Below are 26,564 nucleotides of genomic sequence, written 5' to 3'. Positions count from 1 at the left end.
AAAATATAGGAAAATTATGGTAGGTACGGAATCCTAGCATGCTGACTCATCAGGAATACAGAGCATAGAGGAATGCTTAAAAAAATTAGGAGGGAAAAGATGGGCCAAGAAATATCCCTGGCAGTGAAAAGATCCCAATCCATTTTATAAACATATTACGGGCAAGAAAGTGGCCAGAGAAAGAATAGAGTTTATTAGGGACCAAAGGGACCAACTGGTGCGTGGAACTAGAGGGCACAAACAAGGTCTTAAATGAATGTCTTTCATCTGTATTCACTACAGGACAATTTCATTTGGAAATGTGAAATTCAAGAGCGCATTCCAACTAGAAATGATATATTAGATGTCCCAGCTAGCATAGAGTCCTATAACTCCCCAGGGCTTTTAACATACGAGAAGTGTTTCATGGCTTTGAGCCCATACTCGACGGAGTTTAATAGAATGAGGTCACTAAAGCCTACCGAATATTGCAAGGCCTAGATAGAGCTGACATACAGAGGATGTTTCTATTAATGGGACAGTCTAGGACTAAAGAGCATGGCTAGAAGGATATTCCTTGAGAACACAGATGAGGAAAATTAGAAGGAATTTCTTTAGACAGAGGGTGGGGAACCTGTGGAATTCATTGTCACAGTTGGGTATGGAGACCAAGTCACTGGGTTATTTTAAAATGGAGATTGATAAGAACTTAATTAGTAGGGGTGTCAATGGTTATGGGGAAAGGCAGGATAACAGGGTTGAGAAGGAAGATAAATCAGCCATGGCTGAAGGGAGGAGCAGACTCAATGGGCCAAATGGCTAACAATGCTCCTATGTTCTATGGCCTTGATCGAGTGTATTACAGGCCACTATGGGAACGAAGGAAGGAGATTGCTGGGGCCTTAACAGAGAAATTTAAACCTTCAATGGCCACAGATGAGGGGTCTGATGACTGGAAGACAACAAATGCGTTACCTGAGTTCAAGAAAGGCAGCAGGGATAAGATAGGTGATTAATCAAACAATTCCTCTGATATCAGTGGAAAGAGGGATAATTATTATTGGAGGGGGAAAAAAAAATAAAGGTACAGGTTTCATCTACACAGGAATTAATTAGCCCCAGCCTATTATGGCAATTTTTGGATTGCCAATGGTAGAAGATAGATCTCTATCTTCTTCAGCCTGTCGGATGATTGCATTTGTTACTTTAATGGCCAGAAGATCTATTTTATTGAACTGGAAGGAGACCAGTCCTCCTCCTACATTCCAATGGTTTTCCCAAACTATATTATGTTTAAATTTAGAAAAAATTAGAAGTGATATTTTTGATCCTTCGGTTAAATTTGAAGAGACTTGGAAACCATTTATTCAACATTTCCACATGACGTAATTTGACCTTTCCGAATCTTTTGTATTAACTTAAAATATATGAATAGAGGAGCGGAGTTGACGACATTACTGAACCTGTTCGATTTAAGATATTGGTCCAGCCTTGTTTTGCTCCATTTGCTTTTTTGGGTTTAGTATTTAGTTCTTCCTTTCTTTCTTTTTTTTTTGAGGTTTTTCTTTGTATTTTTTCCTTTTTATTTCTTTTTTTCTATAATTAATTATATCGTGAGTTTGGAAGTCTATTATACCTGTGTTATCTGAAATTTTTTCTGTATATGTTTATTAACAATAAGATTATTCCAATCTCTTTATATCAACATTATTTTGTTTATAATTTTGGAAAAATTAATAAAAAGATTTAAAAAGAAAGAAAGGAATTAATTAGCATAGTTAGGCACAAATTTATCAATGGGATTAGCCCTATCTGACTAATGTTACCAAGTTTTTTTTTCGGAAAAGTTAACTACATATATAGATGAGGGCAACATGATTGATGAAGTTTGTGTGAACATCACTAAAGGCTTCTGACAAGATCCCACATGGACCGGTAGTTCAGGAGTTTAGCTCAGGTAAGATCCAAGGCAAGTCAGCAAAATAGATCCAAAATTGGTTTGGTAAAAGGACACAGAGATGATATGAAGGGTTGCTTTATTAATTGGAAGCCCATGACCAGTGACACACGACAGAGTTTAGAGCTGGGATCTTGCATTTTGTTACTGCACATTAATATATCCATTAATTCAGACATGAAAGCAGAGGACATGAAAAATGGTGTTACTGATATTGAGCGGTGTAGAATTGGGCTACAGAGTGACATTGATCAGTTGGTAAATTAGACAAAGCAGTGGCAGATGGAATTTAATCCTGGTAAGCGAAAGATAATGAATTTTGAATTACCTAGGAAGAGTAGAACATTTGTCACAAATGGTAGGGCTCTGCACAGTATTGAGGGACATGTTGTGTGAGACCAAGGATCCTATAAGATGGCAGCGATTGGACGACGAAGGCAGCATAAGGATGCTTGCCTTTATTAACAGGGTCATAGAAAGGACCCTGTTAATGACGGCCTGCACGCTTTATGCTGCCTTTATGGTGTGGGGGAGGGTAACGGTTTTGGTACAACTTAATAAATCATTGGTTAAGCCACAGCTGGATTATTGTGTGCAATTCGATTGTCATACCAGAAGAAGAATGTGATTACACAGGAGAAGGTGCAGAGGAGATTCGCAAGGATGGAACATTTCAGTTATGAACTGAGACTGGATAAGCTAAGTTTTCCTAGGAGATGATGGGGATGTGATTAAGATGCATAAAATTACAAGGAACGAAGTGAGGGTAGATAGAAAGCAGCATTCCCGTCACCTCCCCCCAACACCCCCTCCCCAGCATAATGGATGTGTCTAACACCAGAAGGCAAATGTTTAAGCTAAGAAGGGGATCTCACCATTCAATATAAAGGCAAATCAGAATTATCAAAGCTTTTGCTAGATTACAGCTGATCTTTCTAATGCTTTATTTCTGAGCTAGAATGATTCTTGCACTATATGCACTATACTTATTTCACGAAGTCACCAGAATAAAACATATATTTGAATATATATAGACACCCAAGGACAGCAAACATTAGAGATTTCAAAATTAACCACAGAGAGACTAGACAGAGTCTTTTTACCCCAGGGTTGAAATTTCAAATACAGTGGATTCTGGTTAATTGGGACACATTGGTCCCTGTTAGCCAAAGTTCCATGAAAATAGTTAAAAAGGTCCAAAAAGACAAACTACTGTTTAAATGAGTAACAAATTATGTATTTAAATGAAATACAGAGCAAATTAGAATACTACTGCAGATTGTCCATCAAATCCAACGATGACAGGAAACCTGTGTGGGAGAGTTTCTGAAGTGGAAACGCCGTTGCACTTGGGCTTTTCCACTTTCTTGACCTTGGACATTTGGGTCCAGTGGTACAAGTAAATGTCACAACTGGGGTCTTCTCTGGTTGCAGTGGATGACCATGGCTACCTCTGTGCCTCATCATGCCCTTTGCCCTCCACATAGCATTGCAGAATCACTTCCTGGCTGTTGGATCTCATCACCCCAGTGCACTGGAGCTGACTTTACATGCTAGGACAGGCGTGTTCCTATCTCACCGGGGTATGAGACCCATCGACTACCCTCACCTGGTTTTGTCTGCCTGTCAAAAGTGGTTTACAGGGGGTGTGGCTGCTGTTGCATGCAAACAGCTACTTGAAGCCACAAGTGAGAGCTGAGAGTTCAGTGGGGACCGAAGGTAACAGTCAAGATGATTGTCGATATCTTCAAGTGCTTCGTAGTCCCTAACTTACTGAAGTGGTGAAATAGTTTCATTTTCACTTCTGGCTGTTTACTGCATTTCCAAGTCTGAATGCTTGAAACCCGTGAGCAAAACAATTCTGAACTGTCTTACTGCTTATCTTTCACCAACTATCAGTGACAAAAATCACTGCGTTTGAACACTAACACACACAACTGATGCTATTTAAAAATCATTTACTCTAAGCACAGTGTAGTGTCTAATGGCTGCACAAACACACGTAACTGACACTAGTTAGAAATTGTTCGGCAACTATCTCATGTCCCAATCAAGCAACATTGTGCCCCAAATAAATGAAGGGAATCCCAGCTATTTTCTTGATTCGTTTTTGTTATTTAAGAGTTGATCCAAATAAGTAGCCGTCCTGATCAATTTAAGGCCCAAATTAACCAAAATCCACTGTATTAGATTATTGGAAACAAAATGTTTGTAATTTACCTTTTATTTCTTTGGTGAATTTGACACGATGGGAATCAGTCAAAGGTCGTGGTTGTTCATCAATATTATGAATGTCTAAAACTTCACACATGAACTGAATTACAGGCTGTGCTTTATAGAAAGCAGTGGCAGAAACTAAAAAGATAAAAAAAATCAAATGAAAATGCTGCAATAACAGTTCACAATACAAAGCAATTACAAAGATTTTCTTTGTGATGTTAGAAAATTATATACAATAAACAAGTTCAGAACGTCACTAAGATTTAGCACCTTTAAATTATTCGCTATCCTAACCAAATCCTTCACACTTTTATCTGATTAGTAGATAACTTTCACAAGATCTTGATATGTCCAGCTGCATCTTTAACTTGTGTAAACACAGCTGCACAATGAGTACTACAGGAGCTATTTGCTTAGATTTTAAAATACACAGAAAAGTCTTACAAACCAAAGTAACTGCCTTGCAAAAACGGAGCACAAATCTGGGAATAACTTTAGAACTTTGCTTTGCCCAGAGCTCAGAGGTACAGTCTTGTATCTGAATCAATTCCTTCTGGTACAAGTTACGATGATCGATATTTTCATACTTTACATTGGGTATGGAACAGAAATTAAATTTGAGTCTTGGACTCACTGTCACTCAATACTGAAATTATAGTTCTACTGCTGAAGGCAAAGCTCAAAGTTAGAAAGTATGGTGGCTGTTTCATTGCTGATTTAACCAACTTAAAACAGAAAATACTGGAAATACTCTCAGGTCAAGCAACATCTGCACAATGCTAATGAATGATGACCTTTGATACCTTTTAGAAATTACACATCTTTGCAGAAAAAGGATAGGCAAAAGAGAATGCCTGTGATGGAGTGGAGATCAAGAAAGACTGTGTGACTCAAGTTGTGCTGGTGCTAGCTGCAGGGTAGTTAATTTGTCTGAAGGAGATATCACAGAAGATGAACAGCGAAAATGTAAATAAACAGTCCTGGGATGATAAGGCACAAAACTCTTGCAGATGTTGGAATTCTGAATTAAAAGGGAATATTGAAAATAGATCAGGCAGCATCTGTGGAGAGAGATAAAAGGAGTTAAGATAATCTTTCATCACAACTGTTCAGATCTGACAATATCACTAAAGGCTGGTTATCTGACGTTGTTGGAATTCGTTATTGTGTTCTGAGGGCTGTAATGAGCCTAGAGAGAAAACGAGATGCAGTTCCTTCAACTCACATTGAGCTTTTTTGGTAGAATAAGGAAAGAGAGCTGGACAACATTCTGGAAGTGCTGGTGTCACCATCACAGCAAATACAATGGAGCAGAGAGACTGGGAGAATGGAACAAAGTTCTTTCCGAGAAGCAAGCTGGGAAGTGTACATTATAACTGTGGGAGCCTATGGGCGTGGAATGGACAGTGGTCTTGGACACAGAGACAACGTGGAAGTAAGAGCAGGGTGCAAACTGGCAACCAGCGATTAAAAAAATGTACCAGTACAGTAAACATTACAAATACAGTCAACAATGTACAGGAAATGCAGTGACACTGGGGCTCAAGTTGTACTGAAACAAGGCCTGTTCCTCATATCCTAAAGAAAAAGTATAGGCTGGAGCCTTGTGGGTTCCCGTAGTGCTAATATAAAGGAAATGAACACGGCAGAGCAGCTGAGCGATGAATGGAGACGACTTGGGCCTCTGTTAACAATGCAGCAGAAGGGCCTCAGGGCAACCCTGGCAAAAAAAATGGGGATCTGAAAGATTTACATTCCACAGTGAAAATAAACTGCTTGGGGCTGGGAAACAGGACACCACCAAAGGCAGGTGTCACAGATCTAAGTAGAAAGGGATTGAACACAGCAAAAAAGGCTGAAATAATGGTCAAAAGCTGATTGCATAGGGTTGGGGACAACGAGGCCAGACCAAAGAAAGGAGATTGGTGACTGCCTGGGAGACAATAATCTGACGTTTAGCGATGGTGTCGTGATCCAGAGAAAGGTATCAGGAATTATCAGAGTTCACAAGTCTCAACTCATTCTCACTTCGAACACATCAGTTAAGGAAGCACAAAGAATGCTGGCATTCGATAGTTGGGGCGTAAGGAGATGCTCCAACTTCATACAGCATTGGTCAGACCTCAGCTGAAGTACTGTGTGCATTTCTGGAAAGATGTCAAGGTGGTAGAGAGAGTGTAGAAGAGGTACTGCCTGGATTGGAAAATATTACCTATAAAGAGAGGTTGGGCAAAGATGGATCGTCATCTCTGCAGCTTCAGGGGCTGAGCAGCAACCTGAGATGATCGTTTACCCCAGATGAAAATTTCAAATGCTGGAGGATGTACATGTTTAACATGATAAGGGGGATGTTTAAAAGGATATGCACAAGGCAAGTTTTTATTTTTACACAGAGAATGGTAGGTGGTTGGAACACAATGCCATTAGAGGTGGGAGAAACAGATGTGATAGCAATGTCTGGGAGGCATTCAGACACATGAACAGTCAAGGATTAGAAGGAGGATTAGGATTAGTCCTGCCGAAGGGTCTCAGCCCGAAACGTTGACTGTACTTTTTTCCACAGATGCTGCCTGGCCTGCTGAGTTCCTCCAGCATTGTGTGTGTGTTGCTTGGATTTCCAGCATCTGCACATTTCCTCTTGTTTAAGGATTAGAATGATACAGGTTGTGCACAGACAAAAGGCATTAGTTAGATTGGCATCAGTGGTGGCACAGACGTGGGGGACGAAGGGGCTTTTCCTGTGTTGTACTGTTCTATGTTCTAAGGAGTATTTCAGTTAGAAGGAGAACCTGGATCTTATCTGTTTTCACTGGAGGGGACATGATTGAAGTATATAAAATTGAGGGAGATAGAACAGGGTAGATGGGAGAAACAAGTTATGTAAAACTAGAGGGCATAGTCTTGTGGTAAGGGGAATGGGATTTATAGGGGTCCAGGGTTTGTCACCTGGAGAACGGCAAACACTTAGAATACACTGTCTGAGACCGGAAGCAGAGTCAGAGCATCCATGTGCCCAGGCCAGCACTTGAACTGCCAAGACATAGGAAGCTATGAACCAAAAGATGAAGTTGGGATTAATAATGGATGAATCCCCACAGATCAGTGTGGCTGTGGTCAGCCAAATGGCCTGTTTCCATACTATATGATTCTTAACCATTTTTTTAAAACTCTAATTAGCTTCCCAAAAATCAAACATACTTCTAACAATCACTTAGTGTTGAATGGAGTATTTCTTCAAAATGAACTTGAAATAAATATTAACTTGGGGTATTTGTTCAGTCACCACAATCAAATAACCCAAGCACTGGACAAAATAAATGAAAGACACCTAAGTTTTATAGGATTGAAAGTTAGCACTGAAGAGAAATCTCTCAGTAATAACTAGTAATCCTCATTTCGTTTTCTAAAATTAAAATGAGTATGTAACTTCACTGAGATCATATCAGATCCAATTCACAACACTTTTCCGATATATTGTATGATGAATAATTTATTCTAACACAAAATGAGCAAAATGTAAAGTCACCTCATTGTCATCATACTACAGCAACTACAATAGCAGTGGAATGAATGGTGGGTGGGGGAAAGGTCAAAGCTTGCCATATTGCAATTTTCCACTAGATATATTAGCATAAGAGCACATTATGTACGATCGTAGGCAGACGTTGATGTAAAAAAATGAAGACATTTGAGCAACTTTTGCTTTTCTTTTGATGTTGTTATGCTAACACTGCTAATTCTTTGGGCTGAAGAAACAAATTGCACTTACAAACTTATTTTCATAATAGATTATTTTAGTTTGAAATTAATTTGAGGATTTAATTTTTTACATAATGATTATAGAAAGAAAAAAAAACAAAGATCATAGAAGGAAAAAATGTATGTCACAGTGGAGGCTTTACAATATAAAGAGACCAGGATGAAGTAGTATCATACTTGTATACATGGACATGATTTAAAAATAGAGAACTAAATTAAAAGAACACCATTCAATTTTTCCAAGGATCCAACTCCACAGTCAGTCAAAAATCTTCCAACTTCATGACTTAAGCAGTCTAACATGTGCATTCACAGACAATCTTCCAGAGGAGATTTAATCCGAGGTCTCATCTGCCATCACAAGAGCAAATGAAGATCCCACAAGACTACTTATAGAAGAGCAGCAAAATTCTCCCGGATTCTGGTCAACGTTTATCCCTTAAAGATTAATAGTTAAAATTTATTTGTGGGATGTTACGTGCAAATGGGCTGCACATCTCTGCATATTACCAGCAATCACTCTTCAAAAGATCTGATATGCAAAATGAGGCTCCTTAAAATGGACTTTTTTGATGAAAGATTTCTTTACTTTCAATTTCTGAATCATACAACAGAATTGAGTCACATTTCCAGGCAGCAGCCGTAACTGCAGGATCACATTATGTATTGGCTAATCTTATGACAGTAACAGTTCTGATTGGGTTTTTTAACAGTAATTATTCTCAATGGTCATAGATTCACTAATACTGTTGCACTGATACAAGTCTTTAGCTCTGCTTATCTTAAGTGCAAGGACCTTGCGTGCCTCTATCTCAATCACTGTGATAGAAACACATTTTGTAAGAACAGAAGTGGTTCAAACGGATGCCTGGTAAATGCCGAGCAGTGTTTAGTTTCTGATACCCAGATTTTACATAAATAAGGAATTATTTGACAATCACTTTAAAACAACAAAACTACTAATTACAAGAGAACTAATTTCATTTGAACAAAAGGTATTTTGTGACAAGATGATAACTTACAAATGTTTGATAACTATTGGTCTTTACCTAGGAAAATCATTTGATCCTTTTGGCAAAAACATTTAAGAGCTTTTATGGGGAACAGATTAGTTTGATTCAATTGGTATCAGCTTTCTTTTTGAACCAGTCAATTTTAACTTTAAACATTATTCCTAGACATTAGTACATCAGTTTGGCTAAATGCTCCAAAGAAAACTTGTCTCTGTTCAGGATGGATAATAAAAAAAATTATGACACTGGTCAAAGATGTGACCTAATCAACCCCCATACTAAACCAATACTAAAGCTAAACACAATGAATCATTCATTAATTTGCTGCTTTGACATGATTTTGTTATGCACAATACAGCTATGAGATTTGGGTGTATACCAATAAACAGACAACAAAATAAATTACACTATATCAAGAACTTAAGAGAGAGTTGCAATATAGTGCATAGATAAAAGTCTTTTCATTTTATCATAATAGCTTACTGAGAGCCAAATTAGTTAAAGTAAGAGGCATAAATATATGTGGCCTGAATCAAGAATTGCAATACATTTGCCCTGTGAATACATTCAAGCTAATTATTGATTTGTTCTTTCCAACACATTTTTAAAAGTCCAGTACTTTTTCAGTGAAGCTACTAATGAAGAAGAAAGCCCTTAACTCCAAGTGGTGTCATCGGGACGCCATCATGACGGCATTTTTTTTTAGCAGGCTTTTTTATTTTTATGAGGCCGAGTTGCTAGCTCAATGCTCAACCCAGCACGGATGGAAGCGTGCAAGGGAGCCGGCTGGATTCAAACTCAGGAGCCTTCGCTCCGAAGTCCGGCACTGATGCCATTATGCCACCAGCCGGCTGAAGCAACTAATATTTTCACATTAACATCTAGGGTAAGTGGGAGGTCCCATGAAGATGCCTTACAGAAAATGCCCAGAATTAGAAAACCTAATAAAAGCAGGTCTATCTTGTTTGAATGGAATTGTCAGAATGGCACACCAGGTATCTAGCATTACAGATATACACCATGAGGTGATCATTCTGAGCACTCCTAAGCAACGTATATTATTAAAAAACAAAAAAGGCTTATTTTCCCCAGCTAACAACTTGGAAACTGCCATTCCATAACTTCTGTGGATAATGTGGGAAAATACGCATTTGTTCAGGGATGCTGGGGGATTCTTTTTTAAATTTCCAGGACTCAAAATTCATGTAATGTTACAGAAGCTCAAAGAGCCATCATGACTGCCTGCTAACCCAGCACTGTGGAGGAAATGAATAATGCTGCATGCATGCCCATTAAACTGTATAACTCTTCTACACTGTCAGTAAACTATTATAATCTTTGTCACAAGACACCCATTCTTGCTCTAAGTGTTGTAACTGGTTACTTCATCTAACGGTACCTCCATCCATGATTGAGTTATAATTTGTATGTGTTAATTCAGCTCCCTCACCTGTCAATTTATTTGAGGCACTTGGATTATAAGGTTGCACTTTCTGCAAGGAAAGCAGGATAAAGTCAGTCTTGCAGATAAAGACGGAAACCATCATCTTAGCAGATACGACAATGGTTTAATTCCAACTAGTATTTCAGAACCAGTTATCAATTATTGCCAAATAAGGAATGTACTTCCAACAACCCTTTATTAAATCTAATCATTTCAGATGTGTTTTTTTCTTACGGAAGACCCATGGAAGAATAGCTTAGAATGTGGACATAAACACACTTACTAAAGTCTTTACTTGCGCTAACTAAAGCATAGACAAACAGTGCATTCCAAATCATTTAGTTAGTCTTGCACAGAGATGCAGAACTAACAGACAACTACCAGAAAATGTGCTGGACTCTGGAAGCATCTGCAGAAAGTATCACTTGACTAGCCTTCAGATATCTGTTGGCCTTTATGTGGTCCCTTTGCTATGCTGAGGCAGACAGCAAAGTAGCCGGGGGAAAAACTAAGCAATTAGACTACTACATGCTTTCACCCATTGAAAATGGCAACAAGCTGTTACATATCGATGTGTCTTAAACATTCAAAATTATCAAATAGTTATGCAATATGGCAGAAAACAACATTGCTTTCTGTACAGTGTCTGTGTGCTCAAAACATCTACAATTTCCTTTCATATACTTTCACAAGTTTGATGATGTTGAATTAAAAAAACTGAACACAGTGTTAAAAATCAAGAATGAAAGGTTGACTAAGCAACGGCGGTTCAAAGAATGAAAAACCACATATATGTCATCGCTGAAGAAATATTCCATTTGAATGAGTCACCCTTTCAATATTCCCCTTCAGAACCATCAATTCCACGTCCTCACCCACATCAGCTGATTAATATAAAATTAAAACAGATCTACAGAACAAAAATAACAAGACTACACCAGTTTCGATGGGAGGAAATAACATCACATCCACAAAAAGCTTAAGCACAGACTTGCCAACAAGGTGGCAATGACTAAATGGGTGTGGCAGCTTTGAAAAAAGTAAAACTATTTATATGGTACTTCCTTTATATATCAGTCAAATGAAGCCCAGTGTGGTATATCGAATTATATGTGCATCACTGCTCAGAAAAAATACCCAATTAAATTTGAGGAACTTGTCAATGCCATCCTCTAGGGAACCAACAGAGATAATTCAAAATTTCACAGTATAAAGAGCATTAGCTCCTGAGATATACGTCAAAAGTCAGTTTTACACAAGTTAGCTTGCTACATTGAAGAATTATATATATTATTTATATCTTTTTGTTAGTAATATACTGTAACTCAATACAATTTATCATGTAAAATTAAGTGTTGGCTTAACACAGATAGACTGCGACTTAATTACCTGTGTCTTTCATTCTAAAGACTGATAAAGAATATCAGGACTCAAAACTTTGAAAAACAGGATGCCTTCATCATAAAGTTATTAGAAAAAACTCTGTTGGTGAGAAAGTATTATAAGTAAAGAATATTTTCTTGTTTCAAGATCAGTATCTTGTTTCCTTTTCAGAGAATGCAATGTGTACTTGTTAAAAGTACACAATTGAATAAGTGAGATTTGTTTACATCATGTCCTGACTTGATTTCATTTTTTTGCTATGTGGTTTCAGTGAGTCATTCAAATAATTGAAAAATTCCTCAATAAAACCTGCAATGTTTCAGATACGCCAGCCATCCCCGCCGCACAACAAAAACGACAGTTCAAGAGGGTAATTCCCCATCAACAATCAAAGCAGAAATGAAATCTAAAATTCCCAATATTTAAACAAATTTTCATAGAAATTAACTTAACATAGCGGCACATTAATCTCTGTAAAATACCAACGACAATCTTAAATGTCAATAATATTCTGATTCAACTTCTAAGTAAAGTTTTATTAATGACTTAGAAAACACAAGCTAAGCCAAGGCTAGTTGGGCCTCACCAAAATTACTGAGAGCAGTTTTGGGCACCAAAACTTAGTAAGGATATTTGACCTTGAACAAAGAGCAATAATCTAACATGATTTTTCTAGTCTTTGAGGGTTAAATTATTTTAAGCAAAGATAAAATTAATTTCCTTGGAATTAAAGAGTAAGAGGTGACTTCTATTAAATTTGAGTGGAATTGGTATAACTTTTTTTCATGCAAAGACCAAAAATTAGGAGGACAAAAATTAGATTAAAGATTAGCTTTATTTGTCAAATATACCTCAAAATATTGAAACATAACTTATAAAGCAATTGATTTTGGGTCAATTATTCATCCTACATTTGAGAATAACACATTACTAATAGCCTAAGATATTCAAGAATATAATTAAAGGTCATATCGCTGATATTCTGCTTGCATATTTTTGGAAAGCATGCAGTTAGGTCATAGAACCTCTGCTCCCATGAATTCTGAAGAGGTTGACCACAGGGTGTGAACATAACAATATGAACATCTGTTCCACACTCTTCCCTCCTTTTAATTAGTCACTTGGAATGGAAATTCGGAATGGTGCTCTTATGATGCTAATGATTTGCAGTCAATATGGAAGAGTAATTAAAAGCCAGGTTGAGGGCGGATTCATGGGCTTCTTTCAAAGATATTGCAAAGTGCTTCATCAAATGAATTAGTTTGAAAAGAAATCAATAATGTGTTAAAGGGAAATGCTGTGCAGAATTTGCACAGCGTAATCCTGAGTTATTTCCGAACAGCTTGCACGTCATCAGTTGAAGAAAATCCTGAAATCATACTCAGTTGAGTAGTTCCACCAATCGTCACAGTCATCCAAACCTATCTGCTTCAGTCCCTCTTCTGGATACAGAAGAGGTAGACAGATTTGTCAAAATGCATAGTTGTAAAAGATTAGTAAATTTTAAATGCTAATTTCAGATAACCAGTGCATTCTTAAGTAGCAGACACATCCCAGAAGTAGACTGAATGCTTGAGGTTTGAAATAAATGAGTCTGGTTGTATATGAACAAAGTTCCAATCTCAATTAAGACATTTACCTCGCAGTTATAATATTAATGTACTGTACTAACTTGAAGCAAACAGTATAAATGTTTACTATTGTTTTATCATTTTAACTTTATTGTACAATATATTAAAATATGACACCAAGTATGTTATTTCTATTTAAATACTGTATTTTTTAAAAAATTTGCAGAACAAATGAAAATCAGAACCAAAGTTTCCAGTGTTAGCAGGTTCTGCATCTTATACCTCTTCCATGCCATTAACATTTTAAAATATACCTAAAAAAATTAAGGAATGTAACTCAGTAGTTCCCTATCAATGAGAACTTTGTAACTAAGCAAAGGGAATAAAATTTTCTTCCGTTAGTATTAAATGAAATGTCAAGTTGAATTCACTGTGCCAGTACTTCATAGCAATATTTAAACAAAGTCCAATTGAGTAAAACTAACTTTATGGCCCCAAACATTAATTACTGGAAATATGTGAAATTTAGGTTTGCACCTTTTCTACTACAAGAACAAAAAGGAAGACGACTTCCCCTTTCACAGTAAATGACTCTTCACAATAAAGGAATGTTCATGGTTTTAAAAATATTTGGCTATGCATCCAAAAGCCCATGCAAACACCTGCATTTATTAGGAGGCAACTTTTATCCCTCAAGAAAGCAACAGAATACATTTATGTCCTTCGTAATTATGTTTCTGCTAATTGTTAGAGTCTTTGCTTTTGGTGGAACTAAGTTCACTGTATAGTTAGAAATTAACTTCAATAAGATAACCTCCTAATGTAATCTCCTAAACTCGCGTTACTCAGTTAAATTTGTTTTTCAGTAGATCCTCAGAGTTTTTTTGGTCTGTATAATGAAGACCTATTCCCCACCACTTCAGTTGCAAACACAAGGATAACCTGCTATGGTCTTAACCTTTTTAATTAAACTATAGTTCCTTCTTTGCTCCATGAAGGGGCAGATTCCATTCAGAACCAAATCTATGACACCTACTGTCAGCACAAACCCATACATTACAAATAATCAACATCAGCTCCAACCATTTCACAAAAAGTGGCATTTTATTCTGAGGGCTATAACAGAATAAAAATGTTTTTTCCTTATAGAACTCACCATTAAGCAATAGTTAGATTCAAAACTGAAGTGTGAATACACATCTGTAATTCTCAATGCTGAGAATTTCTAGGTTAGTTAATTGAGAAAGTCATGGACTAAAAATCCATTTGCTTTGAAAGAAATTACTAACAAATTTTTTTTGGCAATCTCTCCCCAAGAACTCTTCCAACGTCAGAACCGGTGTACATTAAGTTGACAGCAAAAATCTTTAAATATTGATCATCTCAGAGTCAACAGATTCAGCACTGAATCGATTTAAAACACAGCACAAAATCATAACTGTTTACAACAGTAATGGGCCCAAGGAAATGTCAACAGTTCTGCACTGAAAAGGCAGCACTTAACTCTCAAGAATTTGAGTTCTCCCTGCTCAGGTAACGCTCCAAAACTTCTTTGAACTCCACAAGGAGTCCAACAGTGGAACACGAAACATGGATTTTCCCATCTTCTCCCCCCAGAAAGTACCCATTTTAGCTGCAACAGTATAAGTAGTGCAATATAATTTGTTGAGTTTGTATTAAAGCTTGTACTAAAGTAATTTAAAAGTTTATAATTTTTAAATTCACTTGAAAATTTGTTTTTATATGTTTCCATTGGCAAGGACATTCAAAAATATTCCGTTCTTGGCAGCTTTGTAGCTGGCGCTCTTTGCATCCATTCCATGGCACTGTATTGCATTAACAATTAGGATAATACTATTATTTTTCCAGAGATCTTTAAAGGACAAGTCTTAACCTTTATCCCTGTGCCTGTGACAATTAAATTTGGCTTGCTGCTATCACAAAGTCCAGTCCATTTTCTCTTGTACAAGTTGCATGAAGATATTTTGTAACTGCTATTTGAGAATTGTTATCTGCAAACCAAGATATCTGCATAATCTATAACACTCATTTATTTGTTTTGAAACAATAGACTGTAAAAAAAGTTATCATGTTGTAGATATGAATATTTTTCTCAAAAAAGTGAACTTTTTCTGGATCTTTCCTAGCGTCTGGTGGGCAATGATGCGTCATGAAAAGCTTTGGCAATTCTCAGAGGGGCCTTTTTGGACAGCGAGAACATCACCCATATTCTATTTCAGGATGAACATGTAAACATAGATAATAAGAGTGCATAAATATCAGAATTAATTGAGAGTTCGTACTTTAAAAAATTTATTGAGATACAGCGCAGAATAGGCCCTTCGGGCCACACCGCCGAGCAATCACCCAATTTAACCCTAGCCTAATCACGGGACAATCTACAGTGGCCAATTTACCTACCCATTAGTAGGTCTTTGGGCTGTGGGAGGAATTCAGACCACCCAGAGGAAAGCCACGTGGCCACGGGGAGAGCGGATAAAATTCCTTACAGGCAGCGGCAGGAATTGACCCTGGGTCGCCTGATCTGAAAATCGTTCGGTTAACCATGACGCTCCCGTGCTGCAGAGTTTTAAAAGCAGTGCTAGATCCCATCACCGCTGATATCATAGCACTTGCTTCTTCTCAAGAGACAGTTTTAACTGTCCTCACTTCTGAACAGACATCATTTCACGAAGATCCAGAGATGGTGATGCATTTTAATTAATTAACATCTCTTGATTAATATCTTGAACCATAGTCCTCAATTACAAGGTTTACAAAAACACACGACACACCATATACTGCCCTAATCCTAAAGAAAGTGGAGAAGTCAAAGACTAATACTGTTGGGACAGAAAAAATAAATGCAAAGTTTAAAATAACAATGTGCACTTAATGTAGAAAACCATTGCACAGCCTTTTATATAATATTCAAGATTTTAAAGTGACTATAAATTTGGCCAAGGAGCAACTTAAAGTGGCAAAGTGGAGTCATTTGCAGGAGGAATTCAGAACTTCCAAATCAATACAGTTGAAAGAGTTGTCACAAATAAAGCAATGAAAGGTTCTTAAGATGCACAAGCAGCAAAATTTGGACAAGCTGGTGTTCTTGGGTGGCTGTGATGCTGAATGTTATTTGCCAATCTAACTAAGGATCTTTGAATGTAAAGATGAAACTCTTAAAAGATATGCCAAGTACAGTCGTTAGGTGATAAAGACACAAGATTCAAGCAATAGAGTATTGAAGATTGGAAATTGAACAAACAACTGCTGAATGGGTAAATTTGGAAGCATGGAAGTCATTGGTTAAGGTTTTGGCACCAAATAACTTCTGTTCAATGTTTCAAAGTCAGCTATGCAGAGAACAGAAACTATTTAATAATTACTGAAACATGAAACAAGTTCGCTACCAACATCATTTTTTTTGTCTTCCTCAGATAATCTAAAAATACTTAATTCGAACACTATAGGAAAAATCAAGAGCAAGATTAACGTGAAGTTTCTGAATTTGAACTTAATTAGTAAATCACAACTCACCATCTATGTTTAGCATCATTTTCCACATGGCAGGTCTGACAGACTGATGGAAACCAAACCAGACTTCTCTACCCCCACCCAATGGATGGTCATACCCTTCAGGGGCAGAGAAGAAAGAGCGGCCAACAGGGGTGTACCTGTAACAATACAAATTAAAGTCAGATGTCTGGGACCTTATGCACCATTTCTATCTGGTACTGCTTAAATACTGACAAAAATAAGTACAAGCCTTGCATGGGTTGATGAGAAACATCAACTCAAAGGATTATCCCCCTTTTCTTTTTATAAGTCTAGTAATAAATTCAAAAGCCAGGAACATAACAAAAATAAGCTACAGTATACAGCACTGTGCAACAGTCTCAGGCACCCCAGAATTTTTCTAATGTTTTAGATGGTACGGCCTCCACAGAACCCTGATCTCAACATCATTGAGGCAGTCTGGGATTACTTGGAGAGACAGAAGCAAATGAGACAGCCAATGTCTGAATTAGAATCAGAATCAGGTTTAAGATCACAGGAAGAAGTCCTGAAATTTGTTGCCTTTGTGGCCGCAGTACAATGCAATACATAATAATAGAGGAAAAAAAACTCGCGTGTGCGTGTATATGTGTTAAAATATATTGAAGATGTCCTGGATACTACAGGGGTCAGTGCCCATGATGGAACCGACTGAGTTTACAACTCAGCAGGTTACTTTGATCCTTTGCAGTAGCAACCACCACCCGTCACCCCCAATACCAGAGAGTGATGCAACCAGTTAGAATGCTCTCCATCGTACTTCTGTAGAAGAACTGAGGCAGTTCTCCAAGGTGTTTAGAACAACCTACCAGCCAATTTTCAAATAAAACTGCAAAACACTGATGCAGTTGTAAATGCAAAAGGTGGTCACACCAAATATTGATTTGATTTAGCTTTTTATTGTTTACTGCTTGTTATAGTAATTTTTTTAAGAATCTTTTTATTTCATTATTTTGAAAGCATCTTTGCTATACAGAATTTTAAAAAAATGTGCCTAAGACTTTTGCACAGTACTGTATATCAAAATATTTTACCAAGATTCTGAACTATAAGTATATTCTTGGAAAAAACAGTATAAAACTGAATGGAAACAGTTAAAGAAACATGCACACAATAAGGAATTGACAAACTTGTAATTGACTACATTATGTCTTTTACAGGGAAGGCAGTGGACAAAATACCAACTTATTTGAGAAACCTTAAAATTTCAAGGTCAGGAATATAGTAGATTCAATATAAATAATGGGGGTACAAGATCAACAAATCTCCAGAATTCAACTGCTTCCTCTGAAAATATTAACAGTATTATAAGGAGCAATTTCAGGTACATTACACATTTTACATTTAGGGATTATACCCTTGGAATAGAAAATAGCAAATTTCACATCATTAAATGAGGCTACTAATAAAAATCTGTACTCCTCGTGGATTAGAATCTAAATCAGTTGGTTTGATTCACTGACACATTTAATTACCTAAACCTAAGTATTTGCTGTTTTTATTTCAGACTTTCAACATCCGCAGTGTTTTAGTTTTGAGCCAATATCAAGTTAATTGTGTGCATGGCAATTATTAAATGAAGTGTGAGGAGAAACTAACCAGCTACTTATGGGCTGGTTTAGTATCAATTACATGGAAGTTATTTAAGGGACAAAGATAATTTGTGAAGGCAAAACAGTGGCAGATGGGCTTCAAAGAGGAGCAGCCAAATTGATAAAGACAGAGAGAAGAAAGAATTACCGGGGTCAGGGGGAGAATCTTTAATAATGCTGTCTGCTTTACTGAGGAAGCAAATGTACACACAGTCCATAGTGAGGATGCTGGCTCCCATGATGTGCTGAGCTGTATCCACAACACTGCAGTTTCTGAATACTAATTATTCAAAATTATTTCCTTGAATTTGGAAGGCTACCATGTGACAAGCTAGGACCCAAGTGTAAAATCAAACTTGCCTCTCTTGGATAACATTTGTGAGAGCTCTACATATTAACAGGAGCCACCCTTTCGATTACCCTTTCAAACAGAAACTTGTTTATGGAATATTAAAGATCACAGGGAATTATTCTGAGAGGACTGAGAATTTTTGCAATCCCCAAAGGAAGAATGACAGACCACCCTCTCAATGTTTGTGAAATGTAGTCTGCTAATTTAAATGGCATTTCAAAATAATTTACTTAATAGGAAGTATACTGCAACAATTCAGAGAAAGGAGATTACAACAAAAATGTCTATCTTAGCTAGATTATTGAACAGCTTCTTTACAGTTAATCATAATAGAAGAACCCATTTTATGATTGGTTATTGCTTTCTGAAAGTTGATACAAATAATACTTAAACTATGATAGAAATTCTATCTTTAAGACAAATATTTGCATAGTCTTGGAACACAGTAGTGTGACTGCACCAAACATACCTGATCAGGTGCCCAGCTTGCAGGTAATTCAGTATGGTTAGTAAAAATCAATGAATCAAAAAATATGATCCAATTCCATTTCTAGGAGTTCACCATACCAGAGTACATCATTTTAATTAGTAGCATGGCCTAGGGTGGCAGACATGTTGGTATGGATGGTCTGATATACCCAATGATGTTATGAAGCTTAACATGATGAACAATAAGGACACAAGGTACTGACTGTGACTTCCACTCAGCTATACACTTAGTGAATCAGACAATCAACTAGGAGTCAAAGTTAGAATCTATTACAATGGTCTGCATTTTGTTGATAATTATTGATCGACTGGATTGGAAGTTTTGTCTTTCATTCATTTTGGGATGGAGGAATCGATGGCAAGACCATAATATCCATCCCCTAATGTCAGCCCAATGGCCCATCCCTTTCCTGTACTGTTCTATGCCGTTATCCTCGAGAAGCTGCGAGCTCCAATGAAGGTACTCTTGTACTGCTCTTGCATAGGGAGTTAGAAGATATTTCGACCCAGACAAATTGAATGAAGTGCAATACATTTCCAAGTTAGTATAGAGTGCAACTAGGAGGGGAATGTGCTGCCCCACTATGCCGACCTGAGTTAGTTGATTACCCTTGTTGCAACACTGTGTTGATTAAATTGTGTCTGTTGGTTATCGCAATATGCCAGGGCTGCAATGTGATATAATCCATCTGGTCAATTAGTCCCTTTGGGATTGGGATAGGGAATTTTCTTAACTACATAAACGAAGACGCACAGCCTTTTCTGGTTCTCAAACACCCTCATAAGCTATCTTAGCAAGACATTCCATTAAGGGCTGGGGTGGTTCAAGGAGGCGACTCATCACCATCTTCTTGGGGAGAGATTAGGAACAGGGAATAATATTGAACAGAAAACACTAATGAAGACAAAATTTAAACAAAATTCAGGTGGCTTAAACTGTCAGTTCACTTACCTAGCTTTATGATTGGAGATTACCTCAGCACTGGCAGATAATGCAAAACTCTCAACTCAGTGGAACATTAAGAGATCGTTTTAATACTTAATTGTTTCTACTTGCTGGTTACAAACAATTATATATTTTTGACGGACTTAGGAAAGCAAAGGCAAGATGATTTTGCCCATTCTTTCACCTCGTAAGAAATGCACAATTATTTTGACGACCAACTGTTTCTTCAAAGATAATGCAGTTTAAGCAAAGTTAAAGATTTTAACATTAAAGAAAATATTAAGATATACTTCCGATACTGGATGACGTAGTTTTACACATTAAATGCTAATCAATTTGTGAATTTGCTGCCTGAACCATAAACCAATGTAAATCATACATCCAATCTACATGGTCAAGATATGGGACCTATGTATTGAACCATGATACCAGCAAATCAGAATACGGTACCAAGGTTCCTTTGCTTAATTCATGGGTCTCATTACATTATGAGATTGGGTAGGTGCAGATACAATCTAGACCATAGGTAGCTGAGGTCATGTTATATTAATGAACAATGACCTTGAGTCACACTGGATACCTAAAGGGGTATGTACTTCAACACAAAAGATTCTGCAGATGCTGGAAATTCAGAGCAAAACACAAAATGCTGGAGGAACTCAAGCAGGTTTTGGATGAAGGGAAGGATCTCAGGCTGAAATGTCAACTATATATATATATCTCTATAGATGCTGTCTGAGCTGCCAGGTTCCTCCAGCATTTTGTGTGGGGTAAACACTTAGGTGCACTTTTTACGCTATCCATCACTGTACTCAAATTTGCCAACCAAAGCTAAATCACAGTTAGTTTTAAATCCATAATTAAATGAGCATAAACAAGGAGGTTCAATGGAAGTTGAATTGATCTGAATGAAACATCACAAACACATCAGCATTTTAATACAGAGTGATATGCTGATACTTCAACTAGACTCCCAATATCAGAATTTGCAAAGGAAATTAAGCAGAGCATGACAGGGAAGAATAAGTTTATCATTCCAAAATTGTAAAGAGAGAATGGTTAAGAGACAGAATACTACACAGTTGGCCCTCCGTATCCGCAGGGGATTGGTTCTGGGACCCCCCCCCATGGATACCAAAATTCGCAGATCCCTTATATAAAAGCCTAAGAGAGCTCATAAGGGTGTTACACTTAGTATAAAACTGTACATAATTAAGTGTTTTGATCATGGTGAATGAAATAAAGACATCGTGCGTGCGTTGAACTTGCCTGTGTCCACCATTCGTACTACAGTATTTACATGCAGAGAGAAAGAATCTTCAAAGTTGCCGATGCTACTATTGGTTCTGCTCGTAGCATATCATTCCTGCTTTTACTATATGTTAGCGTTATTTTAGGTTTTATGTGTTATTTGGTATGATTTGGTAGGTTATTTTTTGGGTCTGGGAACGCTCAAAAACTTTTCCCATATAAATTAATGGTAATTGCTTCTTCGCTTTATGCCATTTTGGCACGGAAGGTTTCATAGGAACGCTCTACTTTTGGATAGTGGGGTATATTTGTACAGTATTTTCGATCCACGGTTGGTTGAATCCACGGATGTGGAGGGCCGACTATAAAAAGAAGTTGTCCTTTTACACGTTTAATGTGGGGGGGGGGGGGGGGGAGGGTAGAACTAATTGAACTGACATTTGACCTAAATTCAGAGTGTGTATATTAAACCACAGCACTACTCAAATTCTATCTGGATGGAATTAAATGGATTTAAATGTCTGCTCAAGTTCTGACCTGCCTAATATACAAAACACAAGCATGCATGACTTACGAATACATTAATGAACTGAAATTAATTTAAAAAACAATATTATAATAGCCATATCTAATTGTTAGATCAAAGAGTAATTACTACAGCATATAAAACCTTGAGCAGTGAATCGATTTGCAAAACAAGGGTGTGTTATACTTCATGCTTTCTGAATATTAAGTATTTGCAGTAAAATATTAATAAATCACTTAATAGTTGCACTTTAAAATAAAAGTTATCAAAATGCTGTTAAAAGATTTACTTTTTTAATGTCTAACAGTGAATGAAAAATTGTTCTTTGTCGTGACCTTAAAAACCACAGTATTAAGTTGTGCTATGTGGAGTAACAAACACATCATCACTGGTAACTACTGAACTACCAATTCATTTTACGGTTGGCTAATAATAGTAACCTGCAAGAGGACCACAACCTTGTCGTGGTTTGGAGGCTTGCATGACTCAATGACCCGGAGAGCTATGCTGGCTGGAGTCAGGGCTTTATGCTTTGGCCCTTGGTAGAGTCACCTGTGCCAAACAGGTCAAAGGGCAGAGGCCAGACTAAGAGTGGTCCACCAGTCCTCCAGGTTCAGGGGTTCAGCTCAGGGTTAACAACTCTGACTGGTAAAACAAAATTGTTACAGAAACAGCAATGAAGAGTCCTTCTACATCTGGGTGTGACAGTATTCCTGGGTCTCCACCTGGGACTTGCATGACTGACAGTAGTAACAACCGAGCTACTGACATGACGAGGGAAACATGAACACTGCCAGAGGAGGGAGAACTTCACTGCTGCCCTAAATGCCAATGGCGTAACGGGCAGTAGGTGGCAATAGTAAAACTGGCCAATTTGCACATTATGGTCATGTAAAAGCCTTTGCTCAAGATGATAATAATTCAACTTTTAAAAGTTTTCTGATACACTATATGCAATTAATGCTAATTGTCATTTTACTCTGAAATACATCAAAGATTGCAATTATCAGATAAGATCTTGCAAACCAAAAAGAAATCCTTTAGTTCTCAGGACAATGCCTATGAACAAAAAGTCGTCTAATTGAATAGGAACAACCTGCTACATGGAAAGAACAGTACAAGATAAGAAACCAAAATGGCCCTACAATACAAGCAAAAACCTGTGTTTCCATTACATTTTCACAAATTAAGTGGCATTTTAACCAAGTCGCATCACATCAAACCCACACAGAAATAAGTTTTCTATATGTGAGTGGAAAAATCTTAGGAAACAAGTGCGTGGTTTATTACTTAGAGGATTTTAAGAGCCAGAGTTGTGGACCACGAGTTTATTTGGTCCAACATACAAAGCTCTTACTGCTTCATGGTTATACTCTATTCTAACTTCAGATCTTTGCATATCCAATTTTAATTGAACGGAAAAGACTGTTTACTTCAATAGTGTATTTTACCCTCCTAAGAATTAGCTTTTACTGGTCTCCAGGCAAGGAGTTTAGGTGTTTATGTGACAGTCACAGCTGGAGTTAGAATGGGAGAACACCTTCTGCGTCTTAGATGGGCATTACACTTATAACTCCCATCATTTATTTACTTTTTGCTTCAAGCTAACCATAATGCCAATTTTCTGATTTATTTATTACTTTACCTGGAGTGCCTGTTCTCCACTGGTCTCATTAAGGTCTCACTGCAAAATGTCACCTTTATGCCCTTTTATGTGATGCAAATCTGGAGGCTAAGACAGTGGGTGGCCAGTAAGTGTGAAGATGCTGTACAGTTACAAGTTCTTACTCAGTTTATTTTGCATGCGATTTCATTCCAATGGAAGCAGAGTTTCTACTGGAGAGATCCGATTACTGATTACCCAAGAGTAAAAACTGGATTAATTTCTTTTGGATCAACTTAGCTGCTTTGATCTACAAGCATGCCCCTAAATAAGTGATGGAACTGCTATGAGGATAAAACACAAGATGCCCCAATGAGGCATGAATCAAACTGTTGACAAAAGGCTGCTGAATTGGGTGCCAGATGCTTGAAAATTACTTATCTGATTCACTGACAGCCATTTAAACTTGACACCCTACCAAAAATGGTCATCAAGGGTGAACTGGTGGTCATGTCAGAAAGATTTTGCACTATTCAAATGGAAACTGGCATGCTATCGCAAGACTGTGACTGGGACCAACCTAATAGATTACTGCCTCTCATAGCTATTCATATTTAAGGCTTCAGCCTATGCCCCAATTTACACTTTGTGTCTCCAATATACCCAAGTCAAAATATTCCTTTCAACCCCACAGGGCTCCATGGTACATGGTTAACGTTTAGTGCATGCAACTATTTTCCATGGGAATTTAGCCATTTATGGCTGTGCACAGATAGAAACAGAAAGATCTAAACACTTGATCAGTTGCATCTCTCGAGCACAGACGTTGGCATTCCTGAATCATCACTCAGCCAACTCTGCAATTTTAGCATATCCAGCTTATAGCTCTAAAAGCTTCTTCCTCTGATTTGAGGCTTCAATCTCACAGAGGCTGGTTAAACTGAAGTTTCCTGGTATTGGTTCTGAAATCACTCAAATTCGCTGAATGCAGGCAGACACAAGAGAAATTTCTTACTACATATGCACAATTAAGAAAACTGCAATAGCTAAGTACAAGAGAAAATTATTTCTGGCTTTTACTTTGAGGGATGCAAACACTGACAAATAAGTAATTAATTGCTTTATGTCACAGGAAAAAGCATTGCAAAATAAAAGAACTTGCATCATTTCACAACTCCTTAATCACTGGAGTAAATTCATTCTCATTTCCTTTCGAGTTTCTGCTATTTCCCAACTGTATGTACTTCTGTAGTATCAGTTACACTAAGTGGAGGTTCTTTCCATATTGTTCCTAAACCCATCAGCAGAATTAAAACAACACAGCATCTTGTTATTTTCTTGAACAATTCACCATGGACTTCAAAAGTAATAATATTTCGGTTCTACAGGTCCAGAAAGCAACCTGATTTTTCCATTTTCATTAAGGAAGGTTGAGTGGGATATGGGCCAAATGCAGTCAAATGTGACTAGGCCAGGTTTATCATCTTGGTTGGCATGGGTGAATTGGGCCAAGGGGCCTGTTTCAGAGTTGTACAATACTATGACTAATCCCCTAACAAAATTAGGATGCAAAATGGGTGGAGGTACAACCCCATACATTTTCCACTTACAATGACAATACAGCAAAATGTACACGACCAGAGAAATGTGAATTTTTAAGAATTATTTTAACTTTATCAGCATATAACAGATAAATTAATATCACAAAGCAAATGGTAGAGATCTGTGGTCAAGAGTTCATTTAGACTCATGTTACCCTATATGATGGTTTCAAGGAACATGTACCGTAGACTAATACGACTGATTTCGGAACCACACTGGAAGCACTGAGGGGCAAGAAAGACACTTGCCTTCTTTTTTAACGTGCAATTATAGCATGCCCAGTGACAGTGATAGATGGAAGGAAAGAAAACTATATATCCAATAAATAAAAAGTTAGTGGTCTAATCTGTGCTTGGTGGATTAAAATAAATTAAAATCAATAACTAAGAGTGTAAAGGAATTTTGACAGTTACTCACTTCATGGAGGGAAGATGTCGAAGGACAACATCAACAGCATGGACAGGATTTGTGCTGAGTGGCTTGTCTAGATCCAACCCGGGCAGCAACTCTGGCATGCTACGACCAGTCAGAACTTCATGTAGCAAGTGCCAGCTCACTCTTGAAACAAATTTTATTGATACCCTGAAAATTCGGTCCTTCCCTTCTCCTGGTAATGTCACCTCCAAATCCACCTTAAAGGGGGGAAAAAAGAATCAAAGGCATAAGACATCTGCAATATTTCTTTGTGTGCAGGGCATACATTAAAACATACAGTGAAATGCGTCATGTGTCTCAACAACCAGCACAACCCATGGATGTGCTGGGGGCAACTTGCAAGTATCACCACACATTCTGGTGCCAAAACACAAACAGATTGTGGCAGTGGAGGTACAACGATTTACTTGTCATTCTATGTGAAATAATATTTGGGTAGTCAAAATTAAATTCTTGCCAACACCATAAAAATGTAGTAGGAATGCTCTGCTAAGCTGTGCAGCAAGAATTAGGAAGTCAAATGTAACACTGGCTCCATTGCAACATAGGTGGGGTTTAGAAATACGGAAGTATTGTTACAATGATATGGACACACATTGAACAATTTCCTCTCCTTATTTAAGAAAGGGTGTTGTGGAGACAGGCAAAGAAAGAGGAGGGGATTCACGAACAGTTAAAGAAATTAGATCTATATTCTTTGGAATTCAAAAGAATGAGAGGTGATGTTTACGTGTGTGTGCACTGTATGCCTGTGTTCTTGTTTTCTGTTCTCTCTCTCTCCCCCCTCCATCTAGCTTCTCTTGTTTCAGGTGTGCTGAGCAGCTGTCAATCTGCATTTGGAGCACTGCTCAACCCACCTCTTTGTTAGGACTGCTCCAAATGGAATT

At 37.5% G+C, this 26,564-nt stretch overlaps 1 protein-coding gene across 2 annotated transcripts in view; it reads right to left on the bottom strand.

Moving 5' to 3' along the window:
- Positions 1–25,871, bottom strand: part of LOC140190599 (protein argonaute-3) — a 59,775-nt gene extending 33,904 nt beyond the window's left edge. The window contains exons 1-3 of one of the 2 annotated variants that reach the window (XM_072247296.1): positions 25,660–25,871; positions 16,864–17,000; positions 4,157–4,291 (exon numbers count right to left, since the gene is read on the bottom strand). In XM_072247296.1, the coding sequence (XP_072103397.1) occupies positions 4,157–4,291; positions 16,864–17,000; positions 25,660–25,757 (370 nt within the window). In that variant the 5' untranslated portion in view covers positions 25,758–25,871. The remainder of the gene's footprint in view (positions 1–4,156; positions 4,292–16,863; positions 17,001–25,659) is intronic. The other variant, XM_072247295.1, reaches the window with a different exon arrangement.
- Positions 25,872–26,564: the final 693 nt, after the last annotated feature.

Source organism: Mobula birostris, chromosome 30, assembly GCF_030028105.1.
Source record: "Mobula birostris isolate sMobBir1 chromosome 30, sMobBir1.hap1, whole genome shotgun sequence".
NCBI classification, from domain to species: Eukaryota; Metazoa; Chordata; class Chondrichthyes; order Myliobatiformes; family Myliobatidae; genus Mobula; species Mobula birostris.
This window is presented reverse-complemented; position numbering and strand designations above follow the sequence as displayed.